Source organism: Pleurodeles waltl, chromosome 1_1 (genome assembly GCF_031143425.1).
Source record: "Pleurodeles waltl isolate 20211129_DDA chromosome 1_1, aPleWal1.hap1.20221129, whole genome shotgun sequence".
In the NCBI taxonomy this organism is placed as follows: domain Eukaryota; kingdom Metazoa; phylum Chordata; class Amphibia; order Caudata; family Salamandridae; genus Pleurodeles; species Pleurodeles waltl.
This window is the reverse complement of record NC_090436.1, coordinates 445,840,747-445,853,486: the sequence shown is the minus strand read 5'-3', so window position 1 is coordinate 445,853,486 and position 12,740 is coordinate 445,840,747. Positions and strand designations below refer to the sequence as shown.

General features: G+C 46.5%; 1 protein-coding gene across 1 annotated transcript in view; it reads right to left on the bottom strand.

The window, feature by feature from the left end:
* The window catches only part of RASGRF2 (Ras protein specific guanine nucleotide releasing factor 2), a 1,901,930-nt gene that overhangs the window by 309,101 nt on the left and 1,580,089 nt on the right, over positions 1-12,740 (bottom strand). The window contains exon 22 of the mRNA XM_069224559.1: positions 8,734-8,818. Coding sequence (XP_069080660.1) covers positions 8,734-8,818 — 85 coding nt within the window. The remainder of the gene's footprint in view (positions 1-8,733; positions 8,819-12,740) is intronic.

Sequence of the window (12,740 nt, the reverse complement as noted above, 5' to 3'; positions counted from 1 at the left end):
TATGGGTGGCTCATGATGCTCGGGTGTCACATCTGTGTGGAAAACCCTGTGACTGCTCTTGTGGAACATACTGTGGGTGATACCTTGCCGTGGTGCACGGCTAAAGACTGCCCATGGTTTCCACCTCAGAGGCAACGTTAGTGCCTGCTGGCCCTTTTCTACCCACTACTCACTCCCTGGGTATGACTGCTTTAGCCTGCTTCTTGGTTGCTAAACCCTGCTGTGGTTCGCTCACTTCTGCCACAGTATGGGTCACTCCCAGAGACTTAAAGAGGATGCCTCAACAGATGCCCTCCAGGACGGGATCAAGCAGGGTGCCAGAGGATGTGAGGCCTCGCAGCTCGATGACAAGTTTGATAAACTTCTGGCGGTAATGGATGCACCAGCAGAGTGGCTGGAGAGCAAGACCGACTCTACAGCGGGCAAATTGGGCCTCATTCAGGAGGATTCTAAGAATACATTGGAACTGGTTTCTGCCTTGGCAACCTCAGTCCAAACCCTACTATCCAAGACGCTGAATATGGAGCGTTGTTTTACAAACCTAGAGGCCCAAACTCATCAACTGGCGGTGAAACTTGATGATCAAGAGGGGAGGTCCCGCCGCAACAATATTAGTGTCGTTGGACTACCAGAGAGAGTAGAAGGCAGGCCCATGCTTAGTTTTCTGGAGGACTGGCTCTAGGAGGTCATGAAGGATTGCCCAGATTCTATGTGCTGGAATGGGCACATAGATTTCCAGGCCTCCTTCTCTGCTGTAAAGAAGAAGCTTCGAGAGCTGGGATGACGTTATGCCTTATTGTTCCCAGCCTGCCTAAGGATACAGGTAGAGGACAAGTCTCATTTTTGTCACAGACCCTATGCCTGCGTGGGATTGGCTGGAACTCTACAAGGGCACCACGCGGCTGGCTTCTCCGGACCAATCTTGATCCCGGAGATGTGGTATACCTCTTCAAACTAAGCAGCAGGCGGCTTAGGAACAGAGGAGGCCGGTGGAGGCAGCGGCCTTATTGAGATCTGGAGATAGCTCGCCACATCCTAGGTTGCAGTCTCACTCGGGGTCCTCCTCGAGTTCAGCAACCTTGGCAATACCAGGCCTGGGGAACACTCTTTTTTGGGTTACACCAGGAACAGTTACCAACTTCGTCTGACCTTCCCCTGAGATCGTGCAGGACGCTGGGAGGCATAGGCCTCACTTGAGGTATTGTGTTGTGGGGACTGTCATACATTCTGGTATGGTGTACTCTGTTTGTTTTTTAATCGTGCTGGGGAGGATCCAGGTGGGTGTGGGGAGGCTGCACTGTGTGGGACTTCAGGCACACCACTGGCGTGAATCATCAGGCTGATGTGACTCTTTCCTCAACAGAACCTTCCATTACGGAACCTGACTATCTCTGGTTGAAGAGCTTTGGTTAGTAGGCCATTGCCTACCTCGGTTTGGACAAGATGTCTTAATATATCACAGTCAGGGGTGAGGATTGTGGGTGTTTTGTTGTTCTTGTAGGACCTTTTTTCTTGTTTTCTTGAATGTTGATATGTGAGCGGTAGGTGGGACTGCGCAGACTGGCTGGCCTTTGGCGTTAAATCCAAGTATTTGGCGTAGGGGGCTCGGGCATACTAATTTGTATATATATGGTCCTTGATGGCTGACCAAGTTAGAATTATCGTAGGAAGTTGGCTCTGTATATACTGGTGCACTGTAAAAGGAGGCCTGAGCCTTTGAGGCTCACCACCAAGTATTACAGTTCCTGTAGGGAGAGGCATGAAGCACCTCCACCCAGAGCAGGCTTTGTTCCTGACCCCAAAGAGCACAAAGGCTCTCACCCCATGGGGTCAGAAATGTGTCTGTTAGTGGCAGGATAGCACAGACTGGTCAGCCTTACACTAAAAGGCTGGGGAAAATACAGGGGCATATCTAATATGCCCTCTGTGTGCATTGTACAATAAATCCAACACTGGCATCAATGTGAGTTTATTGTGCTGAGAAGTTTGATACCAACCTTCCCAGCCTTCAGTGAAGCCACCATGGAGCCGTGGAGTTCGTAATGACAAACTCCCAGCCTACGTACTTAATATGGCCACACTGCACTTACAATGTCTAAGAATGAACCTAGACACTGTAGGGGCATATTGCTCATGCAGCTATGCCCACACCTGTGGTATAGTGCACCCTGCCTTAGGGCTGTGAGGCCTGCTAGAGGGGTGACTTACCTATGCCACAAGCAGTGGTTTGTGTGGCTGGCACCCTAGAAGGGGTCAATACACATGGAAAGAGTATGAGGGAGAAAAAAGGGGAGATATTTGGGGGAACCACTCCGTACTAAACTCCCTAAATCACCAAAAAACACACTAAGGAGTACGGGGTTCTATTATATATCGAGGGATGGGTTCCGGTGGTACCAGTTGTGCCCAGGGTTTCCTCGTGGTCCTCTAGTGGAGGAAAGGGGGTCAGTGTGAGCTAGGAGAGCAGTTAAAGGGGAAAACAAAGGGGGATTTCCTTTACGGACTAGGTGGTCTCACACACTATATAGTGTCATGCTTCATCATGGAGGGCAGCTTTATTATATGGCTTATTCTGCGTCTACAAGGGTGGCCCTGACTTGGATCAGACCTGGAGTACCTTCCCATTGCACAAATCCATGGTTGAGCCCGAGGGTCGTTATGTCTTTGTAGTGGGGCAGTTGGACGGCAGGGATGTTGTACTGCTTAACCTCTGTGCCACGAACACTGACCAACACTCCTTTCTAACTAGTTTGATGCCCCTCCTGTCGGCAGCACTTCCCTAACCGAAGATAATTGGAGACTTTATTTGTGTGGCAGACCTTAATTCAGACAGATCTTACCCTTCTTTAAGATCATCACCTGCATACAAATTGACAGGAACATTTAGCACTTGGATTCAGCAGTGGGGTATTATTGATTGTTGGAGGGGAGGTGGGGAGGCAATCCAGGGGCAGGGCTCACTCTTTTTGCTCTGGCCTGCATGTTTTGGATGTTCACCTGGACGTGGTGCTCTGTTATGATGCAGTGTATGAGCAAGTGGTGGATGCCGAGTATTTGGCATGAGCATACTCCAACCATAACCCCTTAATTTGCACTTTCCGATGGTCGCCCCACAGGGCTTGTATCCCAACCTAGTTGGATCCAGCTGTACACGAAGGCCCACTGTTTCGGGACTCGCTTGGGGAGGTGATTGATAATTATTGGCTGGAGAATGCAAGAACGGTGTCAACAGGTCGAATAGGAGGCCCTAAAGGTAGTTTAGCGAGGACCTTGTTTCTCCAGTAAGCTGGGCATACGCAATCAGCTACACACTGACATTAGGCCGCAGGAGGAGGTATTGAATGGTATGCCCCTAGATCTGGTGGGTGGTGGCGAAATGGGTGCTGGATGCAAAGAAGAAACTATTCGCCCTGCTGGAATGCTTGTTGCAATATGATTACAAAGCTTGTATTGCACGTGCCCATGCTGCTAGAGATAAGTCAGGGAGCATGCTTTCTTGCCTCCTCCAAGAGGAGAACAGGGGGCACACTATACTTCAGATTCAAGATTCCACCAGACAGGATGTGTTCACGCAGGAGGAAACTAACGCAGCATTTACTCTGTACTATCACAAGCCATACTCTTCCGGCACAGTGGCTAATGAGGCAGGCATATTACAATACATTGCAGATTCCTCTCCTCCTGTAGTGGGCCCTAATGTGACTTGGTGCAGATGTCCCTGTTCAGGAGGTGAGGGGTGCTATTGAGGAGACGGCTGGGGCCAAAGTCCCCAGATTACAGGTTACTCTTTGAGTTTTAAGTCAGCTATGCAGTGGCCTTGGCCCCTGAATTGGGGACATCTTCAATGAGGCACAGACACAGGGCCTATTCCCACCTTTGCAAGAAGCCACGATTGTGTTCTTGCCTAAGAAAGACAAGAACTCCAGGCTAGTAGATTCCTACCGCCCCTTATCAATGCTCAAGTGGATTATAAAATCCTAAGAAAGATTCTAACAAAGAGAATTTTTCCTTATGTCGGTAAACTGATACATACCAATCAGATGGGGTTTAACCCACTTGCAGCACCCTGCTCAATCTAATCCAGTACCTCCAGGCTGATTCCCTAGTGTTGTCCGTTGATATCAGAAAAGCGTTTGATTACCTCCGCTAGGAGTTCCTAAACGCCACCTTACTTGGGATGGGCTCCCGGCTACAGTTTTTCAAATGGACTAGCATGTTTTATACCTAGCCAGTAGCTAGAGTCAGAACAGGGTCGGTGATATCAAATGCCTGCATGGTCGAGCTGAGGGCACCAGGCAGGGCTGCCCATTGTCCTCCCTACTATTTGCCTTGGTTTTGGAGCCTTTTGCACTTACTGTATGGCAGGGGGCAGTCTCTATATCTCACTATATGTGAATGACATGCTTTTGCATATGCGGAGTGAGATGCCTCACTTGGAAGGGGCGATTGCAGCCCTGTCAATGTACGCAGAGCTGTCGGTCTTGCAGTCAAATGGCATAAATCTAGTGCCTACCCGCTGTTGTCTAGCACTGAGGAGCTGTGGGCCCTTAGGGCAGCACCGGATGTGTGGTTGGAACAGACTACATTTCGTCATCTATAGATTAGCAGGCCCGCTCTTCGATTTTGGCAAAGCCCTTGCAGCCCTGTTATGCTCAGTTGCATTTTGGAACAGCCCCTCTCTTTCTGTCAGTGGCCAGATAGCCGTCTTGAAGATGGTGATACTTGTCTGTGGCTCTGCCAGTGGAATTCCCCAGAGCATTGTTTAGGAGACTGGATAGCATTCTTCTTAACCCTATACTGTGGCTCTTCAAGACATTAGTTAGTCCTACGGACATTGTGACTCCCCTTGGATGAGGGAGAATGTCTCCACCAGTCTTTGAGCTTTATTATCTGGCCACGCAGCTGCAGTGGGTAGTTCTGTGGCATTTTAAAATCTGGGATTCTTTGGGCTATGGAGGGCGCGGACTGCCTTCTTGGGCTCTTTTGACCCGGATCCTGTTGAAGCTGCCCACGTCGGCGGTGCACAGTAAGAATCTATTGATTAGGACTGCAAGGCACGTCTGGGCAAGAGTATTACAGAGGATGTGCCCAAGGGTCCACTATACTTGTGAACTCCCCTTGTCTGCTCAATTTTGGCAGCTTCCCGGAAGCTGGGGTGGCCTGCACTCATGGATTGGCACGGTCACCCCCATCCTGGACTCGAGAGAGACAAATAATCTCCAGGCTAGATACTTTCTTCTTCATGGGGCCCTGCTGGGTAAGGTGCGCACTTGGTAGGGGTTGGGATCTGTGGAACCTCTGGAGCATGAATACATCTGCTATCGACTCCTTACAATGGAAGGACAAAGGCAATTGTGCTTCTTTACAGGGCTCTTTTGAAAGGAGTGCAGAAAGGTTTGTCCCAGCTGTTCCACCGTTCGATTATTCCACTTGGAAGAAGACCCTAGCCCAAATCCTCAAAGTACTTCGTAATGCAAGGTTTCAACTGATACAGTTTTATTTTTTACACCAGGCATACATCATGCAGCGGCATGTTTCACAGGGTCTCTTCAGCATGCCCCTGATAGAGCACGGAGGATACCGATTTTTATTACATGGTTTGAAAATGCCCCATACTGACTCCTTTCTGTGACCTGGTATTGCAGGTTATCCATCAAGCCATGGATAGGCCTTCTGAATGCTCTCCACAGCAGTGCCTGCTGGGCCTTCATAGCCATAGCACTGCTCATAAAGTACCTGACAGGTTCAAGGACTTGGTTATCATCCTTGCCTGTAGGCAACTGACAATGAGCTGGAAATCAACTGGATGCCCTGATCTATATAGATGGTAGAAAGAAGTGATTAAGTGGATGGACTTTGAGAGGGAGGTAATTCGGAGGGAAGAGGCTGGAGGAATGCACAAAGTCCCAATATTGCCAGGATTGGACGCAGCACTATTGACCTGCCCTAGACTGGATCCCCAGGGGAGGATTTTGGTGGAGGAACTATCTGGGGAGCACTTTGTCGACCCGGCCACATTTCTAGCTCGGCCTGGCTGCACCTTGGTCACTTGAAGTGGGTTGGAAATGGACGGGGGACCCCTGCACATCTGACTGAAATGTGTATGACTGCCCTGGTGTGACTTAGCAGGGTTGTTTTTTGTTATTGTGCCCCTGATTCAATAGTTATGAACCGTGTTAATGGTGTGCCTTGCCACACCAGTTTCACACTGCACATATATTACTGTGAATTACTATGTTCATTTACATCTCGACAACTGTCTCATTTGCCACGTGTGTATGTCTTATCTAGGATTGGTTTGTTGTATTGTCTTATTTGAAATTTAAAATAAAAGTTTTCTGCAGTGTAGGATTTTCTCCTGCCCCAGATTTTCCTAGGTTGATTAGGGCATTCCAATTAGCTGCTCAGATATTTTATGGGCAGTCATAACACTATACTGCACCAAGAAGTCACATCTCTTAGTCTTCATACTAACTGTATATTGTTTCTTGACTTCTCTGAGACTGGACTACAAAACTTGTGCCATTACATTACAATTTGCCATGCCTTAGCAAAGTTTCTCAAGCCTCTTCACTGCTTCATATCACATATAAGCACTAATTACCACGTGTGCTGCCTTACATAATGAGCTAGTTAGGGGTGCACTCCTGTTGGAAGCAATGTTGCTTTTGGAAATTTGCCATTTACCCAAGGTCAACCTGGATTCTTTTGCCTTTTTGCTGAACCCTATTGCTGGCTGTACAACTCTCTGCACTTTACCGATGCTAACCAGTTGTAATGTTAATGTGCTCTTCCTTACAACATGGTAACATTGATGGACACCTTACTGGTTTATTTAATTTGCCTATACGTCGCTGGTATATGGTACCAAGTGTACCAAAGACTTACTAATTTAAGTGCTACCAGTGAACTGCAGCACTCATTGTGCCATCCAATGCAGTGGAACTGTACAGCATCTCTTCAGGTCTACCATTGTAGCCTGGCCGTGCAGTTTTAAGCTGCAAATGCAACCTGTCAACATAACCCCTTTTTGGCAAACCTAAACATTCCATTTAGTTTGTAATAAGTCACCCCTAAGTAGACTTTATTGCCCATAATGCAAGGGGATTGGTATTTAAAAGTAGGAAATGGAAAAGTGTAATGTTGAACATGTCCGTACATTGACTAGCACCTCAAAGCTATTTTCATTGTAGGAGGGTTAGCTGTTCCATAGGAAGGAATTGGGATACAGCATTAAGTTTAATTAACAGTATCTCTGACTAGCAAACACAAACACATTTGATTTTTGAACTTTTCAAAATATTTATCACAAACCCAATTCACTGGAGAAGTTAGATATGTAATAATTATTTTGTTACAACGGCTTTTACCCTTCCCCTGCCTGAAGTCCCCATAAACTAAATCTGCATTTTGCTCTCCCTCTTTTACAGCCAGTAATTAGCATTTCATTAGGGGTGAATGAGGTGTGAACTTGTGCCAAGGACAGGGACAAAAGGCCTTGGGTGGGATGAGGTGTTGCTGTGTCCTTGACAGGATGGCCTGTGGGCTGGGCCCAAGGGTATGATTAACTTCTAAGAGGCCTACCCTTGCACAAGAAGATGTAGCTAATACCCAGGCCTGCATCCTTCTTTGGTCCCCTGGGCCAGACCGGCCTCCATCACAGTGGCCTTTGTTTTTTTACATTACAGGGTCACAGCCTGTTGGACAGGTCTGCCGTGTCTGCACCTAACATTTGAGTTGCACTTCAAACTCTGCTTTGTTCTACCAGACGTATTGCTCCAACTTTGTTCTGGGCATAGGAACTTCCACAAACTGGATTTTGATGTTAGATGTGGAAGGGCTCTAGGATTACCATAGTACACTCCCAACGCACACTTGCAGCCCCCAGACCCAAGTTTAGTGTCGCTGAAGACTTTGGCCAGTTTGAAAATGCCCAAAGTGGGTAGCATTAGCTGTGAACCCTTACCCCAATGGTTCCTACCCACTAGCTTACCCCATTGATTCCTGCCACATTGATTCCTACCCACTAGCTTGTGCCAGTAATAAATGGAGCACCTCCAGACATCTCCATTTCAGAACAATTTCTGGACCTGAGGAAGATCAGAAGAGGACTAAACCAACCTGTTATTTGCATCCTAGTTAGACCTTGAGGACTGGAACTGGACAAAGAAGAGGATACCAAAGGCCTTAAAGCCGACCCCCTTAAGCTACAGGAATACAACACAATGAAAGACGCCTTTTCTACAACTGCCCAGCTGACCAATGGCAACTGGACCTGGATTAGACTCTACCTGACACCCTAAGAATCTCAAAGTTCCTCCGATGAGGTCCAGGGTGGGCTTTAAAAGTGTACTCCTGTGGTCGAATCTGACTTAAAGGCTAAAGTTATAGTTAATTCATTTAATTATAACGTCAATTTCAATATGTTTTGAGGTTAAAATGTTATGTTTTAGTGTACATTTTCACTTAACAATAACTTCACTTTAACCTTTGTTTTTCTGTGAAAAAATAAAACAATATAAATATATATATCACACTCTTTCTCAGTGTAGCTGTACAACTGCCATGCACTGAATCAAGGGGTGTATGTATTGGAATTCGGTGATGGCTCGCTCCGCGTAAATCAGTCTCCTCCTTCTTCAAAGAACAGGCACCCACACTCTTAGAAGCTTCATGCTCAGAAGAAATTCTAGAATGCAATGATATCTTCAACAAGAAATCAATGATACTTACATCATTAAAGTGTTGGCTAGTCTTCATGATATACGGTGTTCTTCCATTTTTATCTGGCTTCATCCAGCCCTGTCCCAGGAATTCTCTGAAAGGGTAGTATAAAAAGTACAGAATCTCACTAACTAAATAAAAACAAGCACATGTCTAATAGTTGCACCCCAAAGACTTCTGATACAGTGCAGTTCTTCTCAATTACGAATCCTTTAAATATTCGCTAGTTAATGCACGTCAAATGACTCATAGGCCAAAGAAACATTGCCCTTTATTTAATGACATTTAATTGCACTTCGAGGTTTCGCCAAAGAGCTTCACTAACAGTGAGAAAGTGGTACAAAGCGTAAATGGAACACAGTTATGAATCAACATCATAATCTTATCCGATGTAGCAAGAAGAACACAGCATGTAAATGTTCAAGACAAGAATGACAAAAGCGAGGGGGGTGGAACTGAAATGTATTGCGGCCTATGTGGAAACAGGTCTAGGGCAAAGGGGCCATACCCAACACAACTGAGTTCAAGGGTCAAAAGCATATCACTGTCGGGGGCAGGGTGTTAGTGTGAGTTGTGGAGAACCGAGCCCACAACTACACTGAGAAGAGATGTAGAGGAATCGAAGCAAGAGAGTGGGTGAAGGGAAATGCATAAGACGACAAACTGAACTCAGACCACAGTGGGACGAGAGATCTGGAAGGGAGGTTAACATGCATAAATGCTTGTGGTAGTATTCACAAGCCGTAAACAGAATATCATGCAACATTCTACATTTCAGCAGGCAGAAATGTAACATAACCCCACAATCCAGACACTGGGACCGATGGATCAAGCCAGTCTTCGAAAAGTTGGACATTTACTCCTGTATGATCACTTCTACACGTGCAGTACGTGCTATTGGATTAACAAAGGATCACAGATGTAACGCTAGAAATCTACAGAGATTTCCAGAAATACCGTATGAGAGTTATGTGTAAATGTGCGTTTGTACGATTACTTGAAATCAACAGTGGAACGAAAGGAATTGGACAGTCACACGTCCTACCACCGACTATGAAAAAGGTTCATATCAAACCTCTTTTTAAATAGTGCAATCCGAACGTCACATAAATATTTGCTTAATCGTTTGCACAATTAACCCTTCTCCTCCTCAGCAGGAACAATATTTTGCAGTGAAACTGACCTATCTCCTACACATTTAAATGTGGGAGTGTTCCCCGCTCATTCTCAACCCTGAATGAGAGTTTTGACGTTCTTTCCCAGAAGCACATTTGAGTGTGATTCTAGGATTGGATGGTATGTGTAAATTGTTAATGAATACACATACTCCTACCAGTTTCCAGGTGTTTACTGTATTTTTTCAAGTCCACCTCTTCCAGGAATGCCCACATTCCTGCCCCTAAACTTGCAAAATTATCAATTTCACTACATTGGATATGTTTCTACCTTCCTAAGTGCACTGTACAAACGTAATACCCCACCTGCCCTGATCCAACGAATTAGGGTACAGATTTTACCACTGTAAATAGCAGTTGTTTGGTGCCAAATTACAAGTTAGATCACTAAAGACATTTAAGAATAGGACTCACTGTTCTTCTGCAACTAACCTATCTCTTGCACGCATACATTTCTCACATGCCTTTGTCAAATGCTGAATGGTGATTGCTGCATCAAACCACATGGATCACCAAACAGTTCTCAACACTAACATAGTACAAAACTGCAACATCTAACGGGCTCAAAGCCATTTGGGCACCTAAGATTAAATAGAGCACGGAGATGGTTTAAATTACAAAACATGAATTTCCATTCACAAAGTAATTTATTCGACTGATGCTGCTGATTTTTCGACTCAGAGAGTGCACTAAGGCATGCTAACCAGACTTCAGTGTCAGTGCCCTGACCCTAAAAATGTATGTCAAATTGGCTACATCCAATTGGAAATGGCTAACTTACCTGTAAGTCTCTAGTAAATGGTACCTTGGTACCCAGGGCAGGTAAGTTAGAGGGGTACCCCAATTGTGCCATCCTGTAGGTCCCCCAAGTACAACAATTACCCAGTCTCCCCCTACAGACTGGTAAAGAAGTTGTGCACTGCTATCCAGACTTTGCCATTGAAGGCAATGTCAAAGCCACCTCTTCCCCTGGGCATGTGTGTAAGTCCCCCTCCAGCGGGCCTACCAATCCCCAAAGCCATGGTGCAGCATATGAACATGTCCTGACAGTAAAATACATGAAACAACCATTTTTACTGTGGAAAGACTTGGTTAGCCAATTGGCATGTACAGGGGTACACACAGACCCTCAGCTGTGCTAACGCCTGATCTGTGCAACTAAAGTGGGCCCTCAAAGTATCAAACAACTTGTTACATTAAGCCTGACTAGTAGCTCAAGGCGAAATTATTGTAACATGTTGCAGTGTGCAGATTTAGCAAAGCTGCCACTTTGGTGTCTTTAAAACTCTTGTGCCTTCCCGGGCACAAACAGAGCCTACTCCATGAGACAGCTTTCTGGCCTCCCGGAGAGTTGTGCCAACAACTTTCAGAAAAGAGAACAATGAAGGAATGCAGGCCAGGGAGGTGTCATCTCCCTCCTGCAGGAAGCCACTTGGGTGTTATCCCCAAAAGGCAGGCTTCAAAGGTGAATCCACCTTTGAAGGGCAGATTTGTAGCACCAGGAGGGGGGCTGCCCCACTGTTGAGGCAGATAGGCTTGAACAGGGAGCAGAGAGGGTAAACCAGCTGCCAAACCATTTTTTCCCGGGGTGTGTAGCCCTGTGGTAGCCACACCCTGGGGGTGGGCTAGGGAGGCCTGTACACCAGGAGAGAGGTCTAGCCATCTTGGGAGTGGGCAGAATGGAGTGTCCTGGGATAGCCAGATGCCACACTCCACAGGAGGTGGTCACTAGCTGAGAGAAAACCTGGTGGCCCATTGGCTACAAACTGCATCCTGCCCTAAGGACATTCTCCAAGTATAAGAGGGGCACCCAGAGGTTAGACCTCGACCAAATTGGAAGAAGGACTGCCCTGCTGCACTGAGGGATCAGAGAGGCTGCACCGATGAGGACTCCATTTGCTGCACCTGTTGGCTAGTGAAGACACTGACTGTGACTGCAGTGTCCTTCTCAAGGCCCAGTCAAGTCAAGAAAACACCCAGGGCAAGCTCTCTGGCCTCCTGTTCAAAACACAGAGACACAACAGCTGAAGAAGCCTGCTGGTGCAAGTTGGTAACCCAAAGTTTTCTAGCTGCTACCACCACCACCGTGCAGCCACGAGCACCAAGACCCAATGCACAGAGTTGCACCCGAGTTCCCTGAGCCCAGAAGTGCTGTTAGAGAGTTGTTGGGGCCCTCAGAAGAAAAGTTATGAACCCAGGAAGGATTGACCTGTGACCGCAACAGCAGGCGACTGGTAGTCCAGTGGTGACAGGTCTTTGGCCAGACAAGAGAGGGCTTTGTGAGATGTCAGCCCTGCAACCAGGACTCCCTCACAATCTTTGTAGAGCGAGGAATCCCTGCAGGAAGACCTCTGTTGACTGCGTCACATCCACAGCATCTTTGGAGTATCTTCAGCATTCCTTCATCCCTTGCACCAGGACCACTCCATAAGAATCCACTGCAACGCAGATAAAGTGGTTGAAACTGCTTATGGACTGCTTCTTCTGTGAAGATAACTGTTCATGAGGACCTTACTACTACCCTGACTACCACCCTGCCAGAGCTGCTCACACCACGTACTTCTAACCAACAGCATTGACACTTACCAAAGTTTCCTGTGACAAAGTTTCAAAGTGTCTAGATCATTGCCTTTACAGGAATTGTGTGTGGTTGTGTGAAATAGTACTTATTTATTTTTGCTTGTAATATCTATATCTTCGGAACCCTCCAGTGGATCTTTTTCATTCTAGTGTCTCAATTGTTAGAAAAATACAACCTATTGTATTGAGTGTTGTGTCAATTTCTTCTTCAATCGTTTTGGTGCTGTTTAAATGTCTAACTCTTGCTTTGCTGTGTAAGCC